General features: G+C 37.9%; 1 protein-coding gene across 2 annotated transcripts in view; it reads right to left on the minus strand.

The window, feature by feature from the left end:
* Positions 1–25,479, minus strand: part of UNC5C (unc-5 netrin receptor C) — a 401,385-nt gene that overhangs the window by 149,892 nt on the left and 226,014 nt on the right. For both annotated transcript variants that reach the window (XM_082391648.1, XM_082391647.1), the window contains exon 2: positions 15,411–15,632. In XM_082391648.1, the coding sequence (XP_082247774.1) occupies positions 15,411–15,632 (222 nt within the window). The remainder of the gene's footprint in view (positions 1–15,410; positions 15,633–25,479) is intronic.

The raw sequence follows: 25,479 nt of genomic DNA on the forward strand, positions 1-25,479 counted from the left end.
AGCCGCCGCAATGAGAAGCCCGCCCACCACAATGAAGAGTAGCCCCCGCTTGCCGCAACTAGAGAAAGCCCGCGCGCAGCAACGAAGACCCAACGCAGCCAGAAATAAAATTAATTAATTAAAATAAATAAATAAATGTCCTTGGAAATATGTTTAGAGGTAAATAGTGAACTGCTATATCTCATCTTAAATGTATATTTTTACTCTCAGAATCCTAAAAGAAAGATAGCCTGAGTTATTACATACATATATGGAAAAAGAGAAATAATTACAGACCAATCATGTAAAAGGAGCCTGGTTTATTACTCTTGAATGGATATACTATAGACAAAAAAAAAGTAAAATGTTCTCATAACTGTTCACAAAATTTTGCTGCAAAGGAAATACTGAATGAGGATGCAGAGTCAACCTTCCCATCATAGAGCTTTTGTCACGACTCCGCGGGCTTAGGGCCCCGGCCCAGCCCCACAGCAGGCAGAGCTGCAGGACACTCAGAATTCCAGCCCTCCTGGGCCCGCTCTCCCACAGGTACTGCTCCAGCTGACCACATGCACGCTTCTAATCTGCAGCGAGATAGTCTGACAAGCAGGCTGGGAGGATAGCAGACATGGAAACACAGATCAAGTACAGATAAAATGACGTTCACCTTGAAAAACACAAACAGGACTTTTAGGTAAGAATGTACAGGGATGTATCTATTGACAAGTGAGTACACAACCACCTCTTTCTCATTAATACTTTTCACGATCCTCTTCTGATTCTACCCCAACCTCGCTCCATAATCCAGTATCGGTACACTTCCTACATCTATACTTAAATAATATAGATTTATGTCCCCTGCACATATCTCATATATCTCCACCCATCCCCTCAAAGCTGGTTTCAGGTTTGTTTTAAAAATATATCATGTGGGTGATCCCTTAGCAATACTTTGAAGTTCCATCCCCGTTAAAAGTGAAGGGGGCTCCGGTGTCCTGAGAAGAGAAATAATGACAGCGCATGGCTATTATTTCATATGCTTCTGACTGTGAAATAAATATCTGTTTAAAAAAATGAGAACACATAAGCCAAAGTCAGGCAAAATTACAATTGAGAAGGTAAAAAGAAACACCTAAAATCTTGCCAAAGGTTCATGTTTTACATAAAGCTGCAGTTGGGACTTCACAAAGGAAATCTCTGCACTTTTTATTTCTGGTTCAGAGGATTTACATGCTCTTTCTAATGATCTGGGCCTTCAGCACTGGGTAATGTCTCCCAGTCCCCAGCTTAGCACTCATGCAAAATTGAAGCACTTTGGAGGCAGTTTAGTAGCTGCAGATGAATCTCAATGTGCAGGAAAAGGCATAATGGTTGTTTAGCACTTGCTAGGAGAAGCTGAGGAAATCAGGGGGAAACATCTATTGAACTTAAGCCATCTGGGAAGCCAACTGAGAGCGACTGCATTAACAATGTGTTTACATTCCCATTGTGTTGCTAGGCCAAGCAAAAGTGCGTGTGTGTGTGTGTGTGTGTGTGTGTGTGTGTGTGTGTGTGTAGAAGAAATTATCAAGTGCAGCTCTTTTGGTTGTATTGGCTATTTCGATTTGGTTTTGGCAACTCTGTGGGGCAAGAATTTTCATGAGAAACGTGGCTGTGAGAATTTTTACGTTTCCATGAGACAGGACAACTGTTAGAGCACAGAGGCTGGCAAGGATAGCGTGGCATGAGAACAGTGAGCGATACAAGAGCCTGGCTGTGCAACTCTTTCCCCGCATCTGGCCCCCAGTACGACGCAACAGATTGGGCGAGGCTTCAGAAAGCTGGTAAAGAACACGAGGAAATGCTTTCATTGCCTGCTACATGTAGAGTTAACTTAGAAATACTGACTAAACGAGGGGAAATAGCCAGGTAAGTGCCTTCTCTTTCAGCCCCCAGCAGCCCTACTCATGCCTCCACCATCATGGCCTTTTTCTGGTCCTGGTATTTAATTGACTACTACTATTTTTTAGAGCAGTTTTAGGTTCCCAGCAAAATTGAGAGACAGGTACAGAAATTTCCCATATACCTCCTGCTCCCACACATGCATAGCCTTCCCTGTTGTCAACATCTCCCACCAGAGTGGTACATTTTTTTACAACTGATGAGCCTACATTAACAAATCATCACCCAAAGTCCACAGTTCACATTAAGGTTCACTCTTGGTATTGTACATTCTATGGATTTGGACATAGGTAATGACACGTATCCACCAATAAAGTATGATACAGAGTAGTTTCACTGCCCTAAAAATCCTCTTGTGCTCCACCATTCATCCTTCCCTTCCCTGGCAACCACTGATTTTTTTTTACTGTCTCCATAGTTTTCCCTTTACCCAAATGCCAAATAGTTGAAATCATACAGTATGTAGCCTTTTCAGATTGATTTCTTTCACTTAGTAATATGCAGTTAAGATTCCTCTCTATCTTTCCATGACATGACAACTTATTTTTTTTTTTTAGCACTGAATAATATTCCCTTGTCTGGATGGACTAAAGCTTATTTATCCATGCACCTACTGAAGGACATCTTGGTTGCTTCCAAGTCTTGGCAATTATGAATAAAGTTGCTATAAACATCCATGTTTTTGTGTGAACATAAGTTTTCAGTTCCTTTGGGTAAATACCAAGGAGTGCAATGGCTGTGTCATATGGTAAGAGTATGTTTTGTTTTGTAAAAAACCGCTAAGCTGCCTTCCAAGTGGCTGTACCATTTTGCTTTCCAGCCAGAAATAAATGAGAGTTCCTGTTGTCCCACATTCTTGCCAGCATTGGTGTCGTCAGTGTTCTGAATTTTGGCCATTCGAATAGATTTGTAGTGGTATTTCATTGTTTCAATTTGCATTTCCCTGACATATGACGTGGAGTATCTTTTCATATGTTTACTTGCCACCTATTTGTCCCCTTGGTGTGGTGTCTGTTAAGGTTTGTTGCCCTTCTGAACTGTCATATTAAGTGACTTTTTCTTGACAGATGTTTGGTGACTATAGTGGGCTAACAAGATTATGTTCACATATGAATCCCCAGAACAGGTGAATGTTACCTTATTTGGTAAAAGGGTTTTGCAGATATAGTTAAATTAAGGATTTTGAGATCTTGAACTATCAAGGTGGGCCCTAAATCCAGTGATAAGTGTCTTTATAAGAGACATACAGATAAGACAGACAAAGAAGAGAAAGTGATGTGAAGACGGAGGCAGAGATTGAAGTGATGGGGCCACAAGCCCAGGAATGCCAGGACCCCCACCAGAAGCTAGAAGAGACAAGGAACAGAGTTTCCTCCAGAGTCCCCAGGAGCGTGACTCCGCTGGATTTCAGACTTCTAGTCTCCAAAACTGTAAGAGAATACATTTCTGTTGTTTTAAGCTACGAATTTCATAGTAATTTATTGTGGCAGCCCTCAGAAACTAATACAGTGACTAAGGGCATTTACTCTCTGTCTGTACATTCAAAGAGTAGACTCAAGAATCTGACAGAGCAAAAAGGTGAGGAAAAGCTGTCTGCCACGTGGTGTTTTTCTGGTTTCACAAATGCCCCATGGAATGGGTGTGGGAAGGTAGCCTTTTGGTCACTCACGTCATTTCATACAGAGGGCATCATTGTCTAGAATCATCAAGGCTGTAGCTATAAAAAGAGGCATGTCATTCATTCCCTGCCATTCCTGGAACTGCCTTGGACAGAACATTCCCCTGGGTTTTTCCAGCTAAATTTTAATTCACTCAAGTCCTGGAGTCCCCCCCTCTTCCGTCAGGAGGCTGTTATCTCTCAGCCTGAGAAGTTTAATAGGCAGAGACAGGCGAAAGGATATTGAAGAAAGCAGGGGCTCTCTACCATGTAACTCCATACCATGGAAATATCAAGGGGTTTCACAAATTTATTCTCATCATGAAAGGAGAACCCAAGCAAACAGTAAAACATACTCTTTTCCCCTCTCTCTTTTCCCTCCTCGATTTTGCCCTCTCTAGACTGTGATCTCCTTAAGTGCATCAGGTCTTAGTTTTATCTCTACTTACAGCACCAAGTAAAGTATCTGGGTCATGGTTTTTGAATAGAAAGTCTATGTACTTCCTCTATGCTGCATTTTCAAAACAGTGTCTCAACAGTTTTCAAGCCTGGTTGTACATTAGCATTACTAGTGAGCTTAAAACAAGCAGACAGACAAAGAAAAAGCTATGCCCTGTTCCCAATTAAACCATTCTCTCTGGGGGTGAGGCCAGGACATATGTATTTTTAAAAATCTCCCACTGATGATTGTCAAATGCAGCCAGGGTTGACAGCAAATGCCTTAGTATTTCCTTGTTGCTCTCGCTTTCATGTTCTTGGAGATTTCTTCCAAAACAGATTTTAAAAATCAGGTTAAACCCTCAATGAAATTAGGAATGAGTCTAAGACTTCCCTAATCTGAATTGTTTTTCATTGCTAGATATTATACTTCCTACATGCTGTACTTGCTTTTTTGCCAGGCCCTGATATTTTGCTAACTGTAGTTCTCATGTTTTATATGCTGGTTTTGTATCTCCAAATAGTGCTTTTCAAAGGAATTGGCAAGACTGGTTATTTCAACAGGCATCCCCAAGAGGGCTCTGAAAATCCCTAGCTAAGGGATGATTCTGGATTGATGATATTTGGGGGAGAAGACTAAAGAATCCAGAGCAAGTAAGGTTTCACCCCTCAAATTTCAGCGTTAGATTATTCATTGATTGCAATTCATTGATTGCAACATTTTTTTAACTAAAAATTTATCTGTTCTATTTTTTAAGATGCCCCAAAAACGTGGGGTGAGGAGAGAGAAAATTTTGAGCCAAGTATTGGGAGAATATTGAATAGGAAGATTTAGTGATAGATACAGAGCCTCAAACAGAATGGGTAACAATCCCTGACATCACAAAATAAGAAGGACAACAACCTGGGTCGTTATTGCATAATTATCAACCAGGTTTATTTATATCTAGCATAATAGGCACAGACACCAAAAAAGAACATTTATATTTGGAGAGAAAGCCATGCTCTTTAGGAAGCTAACCCTCTTTTTTAAGCTGAAATTGTTCTCAAACTTCCTTAAATAAGATGATAAATCCATTTCATATTATAATCTGGAACTCTGTTAAGTATGTTCCTTCCCATGAAAATAAAGAACAAGAAACTCTCTTTAAAACCCTTACACATTTTAGGCAAACATTAGATTAAAAAGACATTATGGCTTTTAACACTTGTGCTATTCTCACTTTGAAGTGGGCATATGCATGGTTGCTGGGCACATGGCGAAACTGCTATAGCAACACAATCACTAGTTGTGCTCCTGAAATGCCCTGTTCGGGTAGCAAGTAATCTAGTGAAGAATGGTTCTTGGACTCCTGTTGCTTATTGTAGTCTCTGTATGAGCCTAGGGGTGGGTAGCATTTGATCTTCTCTTCTCAAAATTTAGAAAGGCACACACACAAACACACTCACACAGATATACATATGTATGTACTTCCATATCAACTTATATGCATATTCTTGATTACACTGTATTAATCAATGCTTTCATCTTAGCTGTAGGAAGAAAAAGGAGTAATGCATTACAAGTAACCTTGCCCTAAGTTTTAACTGGCAGGGGAGAATTCCTTTGTGTTCATTACATTAAAAACTCTCGCTGTATATAATTTTAGAAAATTTCTGTTTTCCTCTAATGAAACACAGCTAGCTAGAACTGCATTGAAAGATGTGATGTGTTCTTGCCTTTACTTTACAATCATGTTCTTACTCTACAATCATGTTTAATACAATCATGTATTAAAAAATACATGGTGTTACATTTTTCTATACAGTATGTAATTCAAATCTTAAAAATCTTCCCCATGGGATAGAACTAAATTAAAATTATATAGTTCTGTAAATATGGTGTAGTCAGGGTGTTTTGCAGTACGTACAGAATCTATAATATTGATGTTTGCAAATATTGGAATTATAAAACACACAAAAATAAAAACTTCATGACAATGACATATTAGAAACAAAAGGAATCCAAATGTGTAGCCCCAAATTTTTCAAGTACTCACTTCTGTTTGTAAGTTAGGAAAAGAATGGCAACAAAAGCCAGCTTTATATACAGTGAGAGCCCAAATCACTCAGCTAGCCAAGACTATTTTCATGCTAGAACGGAATGAAAGCAACTAAAATCCAAGTTCTGGAACTCCAATCCAACCAACTTTTGTCGTTGCAGCTGGGATTATGTTGGCCATGTGAACCCAGGTGTTTAAAGAAAATGTCGATGTGAAATTAGGATAAATCAATTGTGAGCACTAAAAAATGAAGAACATGAAAAAGTATATATTTCGGGATAATTAATATTCTGTTATCACTAACTGGTAACTACTTTCTTGCCAAGTTACCTGATTGACTCAGTGGAAAAGCTTTAATGTACTACATGGATCCTTGCCAGTTTTCTATTTTTATTTTGGGGCTAGCCTCATACCAAAAAGAAAAATTGTTAGTTTCTAGTATTGAAAGAAGGACCTTTGAGAAGGAAATCAAATAAATAATTGATTTATATTCCAGAATCATTTATCTTCACTGGCAGACAAACATATTACAAATATAAGGCTCTATTCTTGCAAAGGCAATACTCCCACTGAATTACATAACAAAATATGGAATAAAGTTCAAATAGGGCTTCCAAATTTTATGCATCATTTACTAAAATTTAAACAAAGCCCACCTAACGTCCTTTTGAAAATATTAACTCTATTAATGAGAACTAAGTTTACAGTAATTATTTTACATGGAGAATAACAATTGGTCTGAAAATTGTGTGTATTTAATGTGTAAAGTAACTACTCTTATAGAAGATTATGCTTTGTTTGTGCATTTCTCAAATTACCTATTCACAAAGTATTCCAAATAAAAACATCATTAGTATGTGTCACTACATTTCAGTTACCCAAATTTAGTAGGATGAATGGCTACAATCTCACAAACAAACTTTTATTCATCATCTCTTGTGCTTAATGCCATATGTTATAAACTACAAAAGACAAAGCTTTACAAAACACAGGCCCTACATACCATTCCAATCTGTTGAAGAGACAGAGATTTTATATATATCATAAATAACATATGATATTGAATTACAAGAAACTGCCATTTTTGTACCTCAAAAATAACTGAATATTGATAACTTCTTATGTATAATACACATATACATTTCACATTTATGAGTATAATGAAAATGGAAGCACAAATAAGTGAAATGTGGACATTTGTATGCTATGACTTGGGGTTTTATAGGATTCACCTATGATATTGCTTTTGAGATACTTCTTTAAGAGTGAGTAGGATTTTAACAGAAGTAGGATGGAGGAAAGTATGGTATAAAGAAACATTATTTCATACAACACACATTTATTGAGCACCTACTAAGAACCCAACACCAAGTTAAGCATGGAACTAGAATAGCAAAAAAGATAGACATAATCCCTGAATTCATGGAGCTTACTCTTCAGCTCATAATGTTTAGACTGAAGAGGAGAGAGAACTTGGGAAAGGAGAAGTGATAACTGTCCCTTTCAAATAACTAAAATTAGGAATAGGCCAGGAGATGACCAGACCTAGTTCCTAAAGTTCCATATGACAAAAGTAGCACCGTTAAGTCATGATAACAGAAAACTGATAATGCTCACTTTAATATAATTTAATGAGAAGCAGGCCAATAATTCATTGAGTTTAAATGACTGTTACAGTCTCACAGCTTAAACCTTCCAGGATCCTAAGACACAAAAGTGTAGAGTGTTTGCATTCATTTAATAAAATTTAAACAAATCTTACATAATTTCCCTTTGAAAATGTATAAGCAGCATTTTCTAAATCATGTCCTGGTGTGACATTAAGTTCTCATGATATTTTAACAGAGGTTCTGAGAAAAAGAGTTCAGCTACCAAACAATATGAGGTTAAAAAATATTTTTCCACTTCAGCGCTTTCCTGGGACTTCTACATGCAAATATACTTTATACTTTCTCCAAAAGGGGAATATAATCATTGCAGTGTTTCCGAAATTATTTGACTGCAAAGCTTTTTGTTTGTTTCCTTTTTGTTTTTTTTTTCCCAAATAGCACTTATAAGACACTGGTGGTTCACTGAACACAGTTTAAGAGGAAAAACCAAACTGGGGGCTTCCCTGGTGGCGCAGTGGTTGAGAATCCGCCTGCCAATGCAGGGGACACGGGTTCGAGCCCTGGTCTGGGAAGATCCCACATGCCGCGGAGCAGCTGGGCCCGTGAGCCACAACTACTGAGCCTGCGCGTCTGGAGCCTGTGCTCCGCAACAAGAGAGGCCGCGACAGTGAGAGGCCCGCGCACCGCGATGAAGAGTGGCCCCCGCTTGCCGCAACTGGAGAAAGCCCTCGCACAGAAACGAAGACCCAACACAGCCATAAATAAAATAAATAAATAAAAATAAAAAAATAAACAGGAGCTGTTGTTAAAACAAACAAACAAACTGGCCTAGTATACAGAGCATGCGGTGGGGGAGAAACTATTAAAATAAAGCTAGAAAGTTTGATTAAGAACAGACTGTACTGAAGCTTTTGAATATATGACCAAGGAGGATATGCTTTACTGCATGGACAAAGGAAAGACATATATTTTAAGAAATGGAATGATAAAAACACTCGGGCCTGTTCTTTAGGCCTATGACTACCTGGAGAATTAATTGCTGAGGAGAAAGGCTGACACCAAGAAAGTGTAGGAGGCTATTTAAATACTCTAAGAGGTATATAATTAAGGCCTATACTAGGGGAGTAGCAGCAAGACTTAAAAACAGAAGGATGTTTTATGGGAGAACTCTGAGAAGGAATTAGCAGTATTTGATGATCACTTTGGCTACTGGAAGAAGGGATAAAGCTGAGATTTCTGTTTTTGCTGATGGAATGGAATAAAGAGGTATCTAAAATAGGAAGACAAATAATAGGAGGACAAAGAATTTCAACTGTGCCACTCTTGTAACAAATGGGGATCTGAGTGAGCACAATATATTTTTTAAAAGCTCTGTCTTGAGTAAAGGCAATTTAATTTGTATCCAAGTATAGCTTCTCTTCATCAATTTCTTTTTTTCTGTTAAGGCTCACCTTTTGCTCACCAGTTGAAATTCTTTCTAATTTTGCTATTTGTCCAAATGTTAAATACCTTCATAAATAAAAATAATCAAATCCTAATAAGCACTATCTTAATTATTAAAGAACCACAAAGGGTCACATATGAAAAACTTGACACAAGGCAAGAAGGGAGATGAATAGCATGAAAGATAAATGTTTAGCTGACATTTAGAACCAGATTTTCTTTCCTGAGAAAAGGGACAATTGTATTACATAGCTCTTTTTTTAGCTTAATTTAGTTCTGCGTTCAGTTATGGCAGAATTTAGGGAGACACTGACTAGAGGGCCAAGAGCAGAGGCTTTGGAATCAGAGAACCCTGGGTTCACATCTTGACTCTGTCACCTCCTAGCTATGCAACTGGGGCAAATTAGTTTCTTTATTCTGCTGAGCCTTAGTTTTCTCATTTGCAAAAGGAGAATCCCAAAATTATCTCGTAAGATTGCTGTGATGACTAAATGTCATAATACATGACATTCAGTATAAAGCTTGGAACTCTCTGTGTTGTTGTTGTGTTGGTCCTATTGATAATATTCTGCTATTGTGAGCAAAAAAGATGAAAAGGGAAAACCTAGGGTTTAGTAAAATTTCAATCCAATCGAGGTTTTCTAAACTCCCTTGCTTCTTCACAGAGGGGAAATATTTACTTTTCAATGGTGAATCTTAGGTACCATGGAAACAAGGGTTGAAAAGGCTTCAAGTAAATAGAAAGCAAGCAACCAAGCCTGAGCTTTTCATAAAAATATAACCATAAAATTTTGAGTAGATCAAGATTTCTTTGGAATCCTTAAAGGAACATGGGTACTTATTACTATATTATCAAATCAAGAGCTTCTCAACATTGAAAATTTCTAAACCATCCAATATATGCTGCTTTCCACTTTTCTGTTTCTTAATATTACATGTTTGCAAGAAATGCAAATGTGATTTAAATGATGAAAAAGCAAACAGTAACAGTAATGAATGATCTTTAATCAGCATATTTTATGATCAATGGAATAGCTTTGCTCAGTAAATATAAATAATCATTTACTTAATACTTCAGAGCAAGAGAGCATATTAAAAGGAAGAATTTTGTGAATTGGAGAGAAACTTTTGTTTTTTTTTGTTTTGTTATTTTGTAGTTTTTTAATTAAAATGTACTTCTGATGGAGATTGTACTGAATGCAGTTGATTTTTCTTAGTTGCAAGGCAATGTACTGATTGCCACATGCTTCCAGATATCATTATTCTAAGGTAGAGGGACCTATAAAAACAAACTTGTTTGCAATGACTTCTCTCTGTCCTATCATCTGAGAACCAATTTGATTTTTAAAATGCCAAGAAAATTTCTCTAATTTGTAATATATTTCAAGACAATGTATCCTAACATTTCTTGATATTAAGAATCACTAAGGCCCATAACAAAACAATACTCAGACTGTATTAAATAAAGAGTTGAGCACCAAAGTTGCAGGTGAATCTAACTTCAGAGGAAAAAATCCCCAAACCGAGCAGTTCAATTCCATTCACAGTGTTCTGATCTCACAGGAAAGCAAAGAGCTCTAATATGAGGCCTACAAATCTCCCCACTTCCGGTAGTTGTACAGATTGGAGATGTATGATAACAGGCAAAGAGACGCAATAAAGTAGTTTGGGCTTTTAAAATTCAGATTTCATTATCTATCAAGAAAATAAAACGTTCACAGGATTGAACAAAAATCAAACAATAAAAGAAGTCTCTTACTGCCCCAGATTCTGAGCTGTCAACTGCTTGTATGTTTCTCAAAAAAATCCCAATGCATAGACAAATACATGCACATTCTCTTTTTTACATAATAAGGACATATTGCACACAATGTTCTGTACTTCGGTTTTCATTTCTGTTTTACCTGAGAGATTTTTCTACAGCTTCACATATGGAGAAACCTCACTGTTTTACAAAGCAGCACAGTATTCCATCCTAGAGTTGAACAGCCCTTGATATGCTAACTGCAACAAGGGTGCAATGGACCACCTTTCATACAAGGCTTTGTGCTCATTAGGAATTTTATTTTTAGATAGTTCCTAAACTTGTAGTTACTGAGTGAAAGAGTGTATACATTTAAATATTGATAGGTATTTTCAAATTGATCTTCAAAAAGATTACATCAATTTGCAACCTCGGGGCTTCCCTGGTGGCGCAGTGGTTGAGAATCTGCCTGCCAATGCAGGGGACACGGGTTCGAGCCCTGGTCTGGGAAGATCCCACATGCCGCGGAGCAACTGGGCCCGTGAGCCACAGCTACTGAGCCTGCGCGTCCGGAGCCTGTGCTCCGCAACAAGAGAGGCCGCGATAGTGAGAGGCCCGCGCACCGTGATGAGGAGTGGCCCCCGCTTGCCACAACTAGAGAAAGCCCTCGCACAGAAACGAAGACCCAACACAGCCATAAATAAATAAATAAATAATAAAAAACAAACAAAAAAACCCCACCCCCGAATAATAACTTAAAAACACAAGACTGTGTACTGAATTTCCCAGCATGACAGCAACCAAAATCATGAAGAACTCTTGTAACCACAATTTAAAAAAAAAAAAAAAAGTTTGCAACCTCATCAACAAAGTATGAAATACCCCTATCCCACTCCTTCATCAACACTGTGTACTAAGAACTGTTCTGATCTTGACAACATTTTCTTAGATGCGTATTCACCATTTACATTTCTTTTCCTATATCTCCATTTCCAAACTCTGCTCAATTTTTTATGTTGGGTTGCAGATCTTTTTCTTAAACATATTTTAAGAGCCAGTAATATATTAATTAAATTAGCCCTTTGATTAATATATATCTGTCCCTTGGTTTTGGTGGTTTTCTTGCTTTATTTAAATTTAATAATGCTTTTTTAAAAAATTATGTTTTCTTATAAAGCTTCTGGATTTTGTCTTCATTAAAAAAGCTTTGATCATCATTGAAACCAAACAACCAACCAACAAATTGCCAAAATTTTCTCCTAGTGACGATGGTGATGACTACCAATGACAACGACGATGACAGTGATGATGATAATGATGATGATGTGAAGCCCTAACATCTAAAATTTATTTTATTCTAAAGAATGATCTAGAACTCAAGCTTTATTTATTTATTACTTTTCCAACTGCCTACGTTGTGGGTTTAAAAATCATCTTCAACATACAGTAAAATGCCTTACGTTTTATTTCCTGGTTTCGATTTTGGTCCATTAATCTGTGTATCTTATTCTTTGCTACAATCAAACTTCTTTAGCCTTATAATACACTTATAAAAAGCTTATATTTCCTTATTATGCTACTATTTCAGAATTCTTCCAGCTATTTTCACAAATTATTTTTCATACAATGTTGGTGACTTTATGGATTCATTTACAAATAGCAAACATTTAAAAATATTGTCTTTCTATCTAAGAACAAGATATGTCTTTCCATTTATTCAAGTCATTGTATTTTTTTTTGGTCTCTGAGTAGATTTTTATATTCTTCTAAAATTCTACAAATTTCTTGATAGCTTTGTATCTACATTTTTTTCATTGTTATTGTAAATGGTATATTTTATTCCATTATAATTTGAATCGACTGTACTTAGAAAAGTTGATGGGTTATGTATATCTTTTATCAGCCAGTTTTCTATATTCTCTTAATGTTTTTTCAATTTTTTCCTATGAAACTGCATAAGTTTTCCAGACCTACAAAATCATATTTGTCCAAATGATAGTTTTCAACTTGCTTTATAATTTTTATGTTTTTCAATTATTTGCCTTGTCTAATTGCATTGGCTAGTGTGTTAAGAACAATACCAAATAATACTAGTATCTGTGGGTATCTCTGTCTTTTTCCTAAATCTAAAGGTAATCATTCTCTTGGATGCTCACTATCTTGTACAGTTTTGGATCAAAACAAAAGACAACAAAAAAGTATGTTGTGTTCCACTCCAAATACGAATACTATGCAAGTATTAGGGCTGACAAATCTTTCCTTAGCTCTAATCTATTCCCTTCTGAATTTGAAACATGCCATATATTTTCATTTATAGTTGCTTTAAGAAGTATTTTTAATCATTGGTATATGCAATAGTAATTAACTTTATGTGGAAATATAAAAAATATAATGCTTTATGGAGAGGAAATGTCTTTTAAAAAGAAAATAAAAATACACACACACACAAACACATAAACACACACACACACACATACACACACACACACACACACATTACCAAGATAGCATAAAGCTGCTAGAGGTGCTCCATATCAGAGCAGTTTTGTCTTTATTTACAGTCTTCCTATAAAAGCTTTTTCATTAATCTAGTAAAGACAAGCCTAAGTAGGTTTATGACTCTCATTTTAGTTTTGTGATTTCTTTCTTTTTCCTCTTACTATTAAAACATGTGTGTTTGAAATCTTTACAAATAAGTGAGCTGAAACAAATAAAACTCAATTCACGAGATTTTGAAGACATCTGGTGGAGTTATTTACTGAGTAATTAGACCAAGAGGTGTAATAGACCAATTCCCTGAAGGATGAGACCATACAGTTGGACACCCAGTTATTTCTAATGGTTTTTTTTTTTTTAAAGGAATGTAGTTTATTTATTTATTTATTTATGGCTGTGTTGGGTCTTCGTTTCTGTGCGAGGGCTTTCTCTAGTTGCGGCAAGCGGGGGCCACTCCTCATCACGGTGCGCGGGCCTCTCACTATCGCGGCCTCTCTTGTTGCGGAGCACAGGCTCCAGATGCGCAGGCTCAGTAATTGTGGCTCAAGGGCCTAATTGCTCTGCGGCATGTGGGATCTTCCCAGACCAGGGCTCGAACCCGTGTCCCCTGCATTGGCAGGCAGATTCTCAACCACTGCGCCACCAGGGAAGCCCCCCCCCCAGTTATTTCTATAGTCATCAGCTTGCATGCAGTGAGCATATTGATTCACAAATTGACAATTATGTAGAGCTGCCGCCTGATTTTCTAAGACCATTTGTGTTACATAAGTATATGTCTCGCATGCTTTTTTTAAAAAAGATGCCTCTTCTCAGGCCTCTCACAGTCTGTTCTATGTATGCTCCATCACCTAATTGCTCTTTATTATTAGAGACACTGAAAGCAGATTTCCTTCAAATGCTGGTCACTCCTTGCCCCTCATTAACCAACATTTAGATACAAATATGAATTAATTACAATTGAATTTTGAAAACATGTATCCATTTCAGTACGTAGAGATATTTATGAAAGAAAATGAAGATATTTAAATGCTTTCACTGTTATCATATCTGTCACTATTTAGCTTGGATATATTGATCAATAAAGTCTTAATTTTTAAAATACATGTCAATATAAAATCACAGATCTAGAAGGGATGTAAAAGTTCAAATTGTTATTCTCCCTACTGGACACCAAAAACTGTTAAATCACTATAGAAAGATATATATCTTTTAAGTTTAAAATAACTCTAGGGGTTTCCAGAACTATCTTAACTTACCCATTGTGGAATAAAGATTTCCTATCAAGAAAGTTTCCTTTATAGCCAGTGTAAATCCCACCATTTATTGAGATCTACTTCATCCTCCTTGCCTTTAGTATTTTACTATTAAGAATGATGTTTACAGAGCAATAAAGTCAGGAGTTTTAACAATGCCAGAAGCAAAGATACTCTGATGAAAACCCACCCAGATGGAGTCTACACTCACAACTTCTCTTTGTGGATCCCACAATATCAACTATTCTCAATCACTCTTGATTTAACTTTAGCCAAGAATTAGGTAATTAGGATTCATTTTTAGATGTAAGTTAACGGTACAGAATATTTTGAATCTACAGTGTTTACAAGTTGTTTTAAAATATATAAGGGGAAACTATGCATGGAAATTAACATTTGACAGTCATGTAAACATCTACAATTTATCCTTAATTGAACATGTTCCTCAATCCCAGGATATTTAGACCTGACACCAGACTTGACACACAAGTGAAATTCAAGGGCATCTTTTACTAGGGTATTTATTTACCATAATTCAGTCTATTCACTCTCATTATTTATCTTCTTAAGCATGAACCATGCCTTAATTCTATGCAGTCTAACAGGAATCAAGTCAAGATTTATTCATCACATTTTACTTTGCAATGCATGGAAAGAGATCACCAAATCTTAACCAAACTGAGTTAAACTTTTTACCAAAGGAAAATAATTCTATTTTCAATTTCAATAACTGAAAGAACAATATGACAACATGGCAAAGTAGTAAGTGAATCCTAAACAGCAGTCCAAATACAATGGAAAACTCACCAGAGGTTTCGTCTACTCTTTCATCTACTATGTGGTCCTTCTGATGAACCCATTCACTATTGCACTTGAAGTAGATCTGGGTGGCGGGGCTGGCTTTACAATACAGGTTCACAGGCTTATTCTTCACAATATAAGCTTCTTCAGGCTCAATAAGGAAATGTGGCAGAGGCTCAGGTGGATCAGATGGAAAGGTTTCTGGGAGTTCATGAAAAAAGTCGTCCTCTGGTAAAACAAGAAGAAAGTGAAAAATGTTCAAAACATTGTAGTCATTTTCCTTTCACTTGCTACTCTTTCAAAAGTAATGAAACTGTTGGGTAATCAATCAGTCAAATCCATTTCACCTGCCTTCATTAATCAAGGTCTACAAAAGACTTGCATGTCCTCCAAGAGCACCTCGCCTAAACAATAAGATGTTTGCCTGAGTCATTTTCCAGGAACTTGGAGTCAGCTGTGTCTACTCTGAGCTGAGCTGGTTAAAACTGGATAGGACCACTGACCCTTGAACTGGGCACACGTGAGTGTACACTGGGTGATCTTTTGACATCAGAGGGCTGAAAACTCCACCCTCAGATCTTGCTAAGGGCCTTCATTTTTGAGTGAACAGAAGCCTATAGATGAGTTACGCCTGTGTGGAACAACAATTACTGCACCTTTTTCCAATCACCTTTCCCCATGCTCCCCATGCCTTCGACCACCCTGCTTCTTTACTTTTCCTCATAAATACCCCCAAGCCCTTGCCTTTGTGGAGGTGGTTCTGAGACTTGTTCCTCATTTCCTTACTTGGCTGCCTCGTGAATAAACCCTCTCTTTCCTGCAAACCTAGGCATCTCTGCATTTTGACTTGCTGCATATTGGGCAAACAAACCTGGTTGGATAACAATAATGATTCATAAATCATCTAGTTAAGTAATTTGAGTGCCTGCTATGAACCAGGCAGTATGTTAGGTCTATTGACTGGTTGTTCAATTAAGGATTTAGATGATTATTCTCATTTTCACACCTGGCAAAACTCAACATCCGGGAGGATCACTGATCCCAGCTCTGCTATTGACTACCTGAAAACACAGGTGGTAAATAGCTGAGCTGGGATCAGAAGTCAGTTTTGTCTCCCTCAAAAACTGTGCTCTTCCCAACACAGCACTACACCTCCCACTACACCGTGGTAGCCTTGAGAGCTGACAAAAGCAAGAGGAACTTCATTAGAAAAATTTATTTGAAAAGTGTAAGGCTCGACCTTCAAGATGGCGGAAGAGTAAGACATGGAGATCACCTTCCTCCCCACAAATACATCAGAAATATATCTACATGTGGAACAACTCCTACAGAACACCTACTGAACGCTGGCAGAAAACCTCAGACCTCCCAAAAGGCAAGAAACTCCCCACTTACCTGGGTAGGGCAAAAGAAAAAAAAAAAAAACAGAGACAAAAGAATAGGGACGGGACCTGCACCAGTGGGAGGGAGCCGTGAAGGAGGAAAGGTTTCCACACACCAGAAGCCCCTTCGTGGGCGGAGACTGCAGGTGGCAGAGGGGGGAAGCTTCGGAGTCACGGAGGAGAGCACAGCCACAGGGGTGCGGAGGGCAAAGCGGAGAGATTCCCGCACAGAGGATCAGTGCCGAGCAGCACTCACCAGCCCGAGAGGCTTGTCTGCTCCCCCGCCAGGGCGGGCGGGGGCTGGGAGCTGAGGCTTGGGCTTTGGAGGTCGGATCCCAGGGAGAGGACTGGGGTTGGCGGCGTGAACACAGCCTGAAGGGGCTAGTGCGCCACGGCTAGCCGGGAGGGAGTCCGGGAAAAGTCTGCAGCTGCCGAAGAGACAAGAGACTTTTTCTTGCCTCTTTGTTTCCTGGTGCGTGTGGAGAGGGGATTCAGAGCGCCGCCTAAACGAGCTCCAGAGACGGGCGCAAGCCGCGGCTATCAGCACGGACCCCAGAGACGGGCATGAGACGCTAAGGCTGCTGCTGCCGCCACCAAGAAGCCTGTGTGTGAGCACAGGTCACTCTCCACACCTCCCCTCCCGGGAGCCTGTGCAGCCCGCCACTGCCAGGGTCCCGTGATCCAGGGACAACTTCCCTGGGAGAACGCACGGCGCGCCTCGGGCTGCTGCAACATCACGACGCCTCTGCCGCTGCAGGCTCGCCCTGCCTCCTCTGTACCCCTCCCTCCCCCCGGCCTGAGTGAGCCAGAGCCCCCAAAGCAGCTGCTCCTTTAACCCCGTTCTGTCTGGGTGAAGAACAGACACCCTCAGGCGACCTACACGCAGAGGCGGGTCCAAATCCAAAGCTGAACGCCGGGAGCTGTGCGAACAAAGAAGAGAAAGGGAAATCTCTCCCAGCAGCCTCAGAAGCAGCAGATTAAATCTCCACAATCAACTTGATGTACCTGCATCTGTGGAATACCTGAATAGACAACGAATCATCCCAAAATTGAGGTAGTGGACTTCGGGAGCAACGATATATATTTTTTTCCTTTTTGTCTTTTTGTGAGTGTGTATGTGTATGCTTCTTTGTGTGATTTGGTCTGTGTAGCTTTGCTTTTACCATTTGTCCTAGGGTTCTATCTGTCCTTTTTTTTTGGTTTGTTTTTGTTTTTTTTTTAAATATAGTTTTTAGCGCTTGTTACCATTGGTGGATTTGTTTTTTGGTTTCGTTCGTTGCTCTCTTCTTTTTTTGCTTTTTTAAATTACTTTTTAATTTTTTTTATTTTTAATAACTTTATTTTATTCTATTTTGTTTTTTTCTTTCTTTCTTTCTTTTTTTCTGCCTTTTCTTCTGAGCCGTGTGGCTGACAGGGTCTTGGTGCTCTGGCCGGATGTCACGCCTGTGCCTCTGAGGTGGGAGAGCCAAGTTCAGGACATCAGTCCACCAGAGACCTCCTGGCTCCATGTAATATCAAATGGCAAAAGCTCTCCTAGAGATCTCCATCTCAATTCTAAGACCCAGCTCCACTCAATGACCAGAAAGCTGCAGTGCTGGACACCCTATGCCAAACAACTAGCAAGACAGGAACACAACCCCACCCATTGGCAGAGAGGCTGCCTAAAAGCATAATTAGATCACAGACACCCCAAAACACACCACCAGACGTGGTCCTACCACCAGAAAGACAAGATGCAGCCTCATCCACCAGAACACAGGCACTAGTACCCTGCACCAGGAAGCCTACAAAACCCATTGAACCAACTATAGCCACTGGGGGCAAACACCAAAAACAACGGGAATTACGAACCTGCAGCCTGTGAAAAGGAAATCCCAAACACAGTAAGTTAAGCAAAATGAGAAGACAGAGAAGCACACAGCAGATGAAGGAGCAAGGTAAAAACCCACCAGACTAAACAAATGAAGAGGAAATAGGCAGTCTACCTGAAAAAGAATTCAGAGGAGTGATAGTAAAGATGATCAAAATCTTGGAAATAGAATGGAGAAAATACAAGAAATGTTTAACAAGGACCTAGAAGAATTAAAGAGCAAACAAACAATGATGAACAACACAATAAATGAATTTAAAATTCTCTAGAAGGAAACAATAGCATAATAACTGAGGCAGAAGAACGGATAAGTGACCTGTTAGATAAAATAGTGGAAATGACTACTGAAGAGCAGAATAAAGAAAAAGGAATATAAAGAATTGAGGACAGTTTCAGAGACCTCTGGGACAACATTAAATGCACCAACAGTTGAATTATAGGGGTCCCAAAAGAAGAAGACAAAAAGAAAGGGACTGACAAAATATTTAAAGAGATCATAGTTGAAAACTTCCCTAATATGGGAAAGGAAATAGTGACTCAAGTCCAGGAAGCACAGAGAGTCCCATACAGGATAAATCCAAGGTGAAACATGCCAAGACACTTATTAATCAAACTATCAAAAATTAAATACACAGAAAAAATATTAAAAGCAGCAAGGGAAAAACAACAAATGACATACAAGGGAATCCCCATAAGGTTAACAGCTGATCTTTCAGCAGAAACTCTTCGAGCCAGAAGGGAGTGGCAGGACATATTTAAAGTGATGAAAGGGAAAAACCTAAAACCAAGATTACTCTACGCAGCAAGGATCTCAATCAGATTCGACAGAGAAATTAAAACCCTTAGAGACAAGCAAAAGCTAGGAGAATTAAGCACCACCAAACCACCTTTACAACAAATGCTAAAGTAACTTCTCTAGGCAGGAAACACAAGAGAAAGAAAAGACCTACAATAACAAACCCAAAACAATTAAGAAAATGGTCATAGGAATATACATATAGATAATTACCTTAAATGTAAATGGATTAAATGCTCCAACCAAAAGACATAGACTGGCTGAATGGATAGAAAAACAAGACCCATATACATGCTGTTACAAGAGACCCACTTCAGACCTAGGCACACATACAGACGGAAAGTGAGGGGATGGAAAAAGTTATTCCATGCAAATGGAAATTAAAAGAACGCTGGAGTAGCAATTCTCATTTCAGACAAAATAGACTTTAAAATAAAGACTATTACAAGAGACAAAGAAGGACACTATATAATGATCAAGGGATCGATCCAAGAGGAAGGTATAACAATTGTAAATATGTATGCAACCAACATAGGAGCACCTCAATACATAAGGCAAATACTAACAGCCATAAAAGGGGAAATTGACAGTAACACGTTCATAGTAGGGGACTTTAACACCCCACTTTCATCACTGGACAGATCATCCAAAATGAAAAGGAATAAGGAAACACAAGCTTTAAATGACACATTAAACAAGATGGACTTAATTGATATTTATAGGACATTCCATCCAAAAATAACAGAATACACTTTCTTCTCAAGTGTTCATGGAATGTTCTCCAGGATAGACCATATCTTGGATCACAAATCAAGCCTTGCTAAATTTAAGAAAATTGAAATCATATCACGTATCTTTTCTGACCACAATGCTATGAGACTAGATATCAGTTACAGGAAAAAACCTGTAAAAAATACAAACACATGGAGGTTAAACAATACACTGCTTAATAACCAAGAGATCACTGAAGAAATCAAAGAGGAAATAAAAAAATACCTAGAAACAAATGAGAATGAAAACAAGATGACCCAAAACCTATGGGATGCAACAAAACCAGTTCTAAGGGGGATGTTTATAGCAATACAATCCTACCTCAAGAAACAAGAAACACCTCAAATAAACAACCTAACCTTACACCTAAAGCAATTAGAGAAAGAAGAACAAAAAAACCCCAGCGTTAGCAGAAGGAAAGAAATCATGAAGATCAGATAAGAAATAAATGAAAAAGAACTGAAGGAAACAACAGCAAAGATCAATAAAACTAAAAGCTGGTTCTTTGAGAAGATAAACAAAATTGATAAACCATTAGCCAGACTCATCAAGAAAAAAAGGGAGAAGACTCAAATCAATAGAATTAGAAATGAAAAAGGAGAAGTAACAACTGATACTGCAAAAATACAAAGGATCATAAGAGATTACTACAAGCAACTATAGGCCAATAAAATGGACAACCTGGAAGAAATGGACAAATTCTTAGAAAAGCACAACCTTCCAAGACTGAACCAGGAAGAAATAGAAAATATAAACAGACCAATCACAAGCACTGAAATTGAGACCAATGGCTTCACAGGCGAATTCTATCAAACATTTAGAGACGAGCTAATACCTATACTTCTCAAACTCTTCCAAAATATAGCAGAGGGAGGAACACTCCCAAACACATTCTATGAGGCAACCATCACCCTGTTACCAAAACCAGACAAAGATGTCACAAGGAAAGCAAACTACAGACCAATATCACTGATGAACATAGATGCAAATATCCTCAACAAAGTACTAGCATTCAGAATCCGACAGCACATTAAAAGGATCATACACCATGATCAAGTGGGGTTTATCCCATGAATGCAAGGATTCTTCAATATACGCAAATCAATCAATGTGATACACCATATTAACAAATTGAAGGAGAAAAACCATATGATCATCTCAATAGATACAGAGAAAGCTTTCGACAAAATTCAACATCCATTTATGATAAAAACCCTCCAGAAAGTAGGCATAGAGGGAACTTACCTCAACATAATAAAGGCCATATATGAAAAACCCCCAGCCAACATCGCTCTCAATGGTGAAAAACTGAAACCATTTCCACTAAGATCAGGAACAAGACAAGGTTGCCCACTCTCACCACTATTATTCACCATAGTTTTGGGAGTTTTAGCCTCAGCATTCAGAGAAGAAAAAGAAATAAAAGGAACACAAACTGGAAAAGAAGAAGTAAAGCTGTCACTTTTTTCAGATGACATGATACTATACAGAGAAAATCGTAACGATGCTACCAGAAAACTACTAGAGCTAATCCATGAATTTGGTAAAGTAGCAGGATACAAAATTAATGCACAGAAATCTCTTGCATTCCTATACACTAATGATGAAAAATCTGAAAGAGAAATTAAGGAAACACTCCCGTTTACCATTGCAACAAACAGAATAAAATACCTAGGAATAAACCTACCTAAGGAGGTAAAAGACCTGTATGCAGAAAACTATAAGACACTGATGAAAGAAATTAAAGATGATACAAACAGATGGAGAGATATACCATGTTCTTAGACTGGAAAAATCAACATTGTGAAAATGACTCTACTACCCAAAGCAATCTACAGATTCAATGAAATCCTTATCAAACTACCAATGGCATTTTTTACAGAACTAGAACAAAAAATTTCACAATTTGTATGGAAACACAAAAGACCCCGAATAGCCAAAGCATTCTTGAGAAAGAAAAACGGAGCTGGAGGAATCAGGCTCCCTGACTTGACTATACTACAAAGCTACAGTAATCGAGACAGTATGGTACTGGCACAAAAACAGACATATTGCTCAATGGAACAGGATAGAAAGCCCAGAGATAAACCCACGCACATATGGTCAACTTATTTTTGATAAAGGAGGCAAAAATATGAAATGGAGAAAAGACAGCCGCTTCAATAAGTGGTGGTGGGAAAACTGGACAGCTACAAGTAAAAGAATGAAATTAGAACACTCCCTAACACCATACACAAAAATAAACTCAAAATGGATTAAAGACGTAAATGTAAGACCAGACACTATAAAACTCTTAGTGGAAAACATAGGCAGAACACTCTATGACATAAATCACAGCAAAAATCCTTTTTGACCCACCTCCTAGAGAAATGGAAATAAAAACAAAAATAAACAAATGAGACCTAATGAAACTTAAAAGCTTTTGCACAGCAAAGGAAACCAGAAACAAGGCAAAAAGACAACCCTCAGAATGGGAGAAAATATTTGCAAATGAAGCAACTGACAAAGGATTAATCTCCAAAATTTATAAGCAGCTCATGCAGCTCAATATCAAAAAAACAAACAACCCAGTCCAAAAATGGGCAGAAGACCTAAATAGACATTTCTCCAAAGAAGATATACAGATTGCCAACAAACATGTGAAAGAATGCTCAACATCACTAATCATTAGAGAAATGCTAATCAAAACTACAATAAGGTATCACCTCACACCAGTCAGAATGGCCATCATCAAAACATCTACAAACAATAAATGCTGGAGAGTGTGTGGAGAAAAGGGAACCCTCTTGCACTGTTGGTGGGAATGTAAATTGATAACAGCCACTATGGAGAACAGTATGGAGGTTCCTTAAAAAACTAAAAATAGAGCTACCATACGACCCAGCAATCCCACTACTGGGCATATACCCTGAGGAAACCATAATTCAAAAAGAGTCATGTACCACAATGTTCATTGCAGCTCTATTTACAATAGCCAGGGCATGGAAGCAACCTAAGTGTGCATCGACAGATGAATGGATAAAGAAGATGTGGCACATATATACAATGGAATATTACTCGGCCATAAAAGGAAATGAAATTGAGTTATTTGTAGTGAGGTGGATGGACCTAGAGTCTGTCATACAGAGTGAAGTTAGTCAGAAAGAGAAAAACAAATACCATATGCTAACACATATATATGGAATCTAAAAAAAAACAAAAAATAAAATAAAAATTAAAAAAATGGTTATGAAGAACCTAGATGCAGGACAGGAATAAAGACACAGACATAGAGAATGGACTTGAGGACACGGGGGCTGGAGGAAGGTAAGCTGGGACGAAGTGAGAGAGCGGCATGGACATATATACACTACCAAATGGAAGATAGATAGCTAGTGGGAAGCAGCTGCATAGCACAGGGAGATCAGCTTGGTGCTTTGTGACCACCTAGAGGGTTGGGATAAGGAGGGTGGGAGGGAGATGCAAGAGGGAGGAGATATGGGGATATATGTATATGTATAGCTGATTCACTTTGTTATAAAGCAGAAACTAACACACCATTGTAAAGCAATTACACTCCAATAAAGATGTTAAAAAAAAAGAAAAGAAAAGCATAAGGCTCTTAGGTAAATCCTGAATCCTATGCAAAGAGCTGAGAAGAAATACAGAAATATGAATTAAAAATCTTTAAGCTCAGATTCAAATCTGTCATTATTTTCAAAAGATGCCACTTCATGATATATTCATTCATTCAACCAAACATATTTATTAAGCTCGGAATTATTCTCAACACTGGAAATATAAATGACAGCATCAAGTCAACCAATATTAGTTCCACAGTAGAGCCTAGAGTCTAGAAATGCTGTTTAGTCTTATTTGGAAACTATATCTCAAATTCCATATGTGTTATATGACTAGTCGCACCTATTCTCATTAGAATATTAATAATATTAGAGTAATAACATGAAGAACAAAAGTCTCACTTTTTATAGCACTGAAATTTATTAAACATATTTCTCCCACCCTGCTGTCCCAACACCACAGAATAAACAAAATCCCAAAACCATCAGAGATATTTGCCCACTTTGAGGTATGTTTTCCTTTAACTTGGGTTCTGCATGATTCCAAATAAAAAACAGAAAAGAATAAAAGTGCCTTTAAAAACCCTATTATTATATTTCACAAAAGTCAAAGGAGTCTAATACACTATACTTAAGTTAAGCCTGATACTTTTCTTCCTATGAGGGATAGTGGAGAACAAAACTACTATTAATCCCCTAAGTTGATTAAGCACCCTGGGCTAATATATAAGGTCAAAACTCTGAGGCCAGAATTAAAAGTTTTTACAAGTTCTTTAAAAGCACATAGATTCAGCAGCAAATGCAGTTTATGGTGTTGGCAGTTGAAAACCGGTTGCTAAGATGTTATCTTGGAACTCAGTGCATCGCTCATTCAGTTGTTGCCCTGCTTGGAGAGATGGCCATTGGTAAAGGGGACATTTGCTCACGAAGAATCCTGGCCTGGGACCTTTTTCATCTAGGTCACGTGACAGCTGTCAAACAGTAACGACATCTGGTCTCTACCAATCTGTTTTGCAGTCAAAACTGGCTTCACTTGCATCACTGACAAAACTACCTTTCAAAACTGCTCCACAATTATAAATTACTGACCCTACAGTGTAAATGATGTTTCCTATCTCTAACTTGCTTTCTCACTTTACTTCCTTAATTTACTTTCTTCTGGCAAGGCATCATTTCTGGTTTTTCAATTGTTGAACATCAAGGACCCAAATTCTCAGCTTACTAAAGGATAACCTCATTTCCATCAATTTCAGCTTCTTTAGTCAATATGCAAAAACACTCAAGACTGCTTAAATAAACATAGTTCAGAAAGGCAAAGGAATGGTGAACTGAGGTATTGACAGATCCATCAGCGTGAAGCTGATGTCTTGAAGGCCTTATTCCATTTTTTCTTGTTTTTCTCTTCCAAAGCACTTACTGTTATATGTAATGACGGACAGTGCTGATAATCAATAAAGTGCCACAAAATATCAGACTCAAATCCTGTAAAATGTTACTGTTGTTTTTAATTTTTATTACTCATGAAGGCAGAGGGTCAACTTGATTTTTTTTTTTACTATTGGTGTATATTTATACATACAACAACATGTATGTATTTCATAACAATATGTTTATTCAGGTATGTAAAATATAAAAAGCCTTTCTTTCAGTCATTGTTTCAGAAGGTGAGACTTGTTCCTTTAGAAGGAAGGATGAT

This window comes from Balaenoptera borealis (assembly GCF_965194805.1).
Source record: "Balaenoptera borealis genome assembly, chromosome: 4".
Taxonomy (NCBI): Eukaryota; Metazoa; Chordata; class Mammalia; order Artiodactyla; family Balaenopteridae; genus Balaenoptera; species Balaenoptera borealis.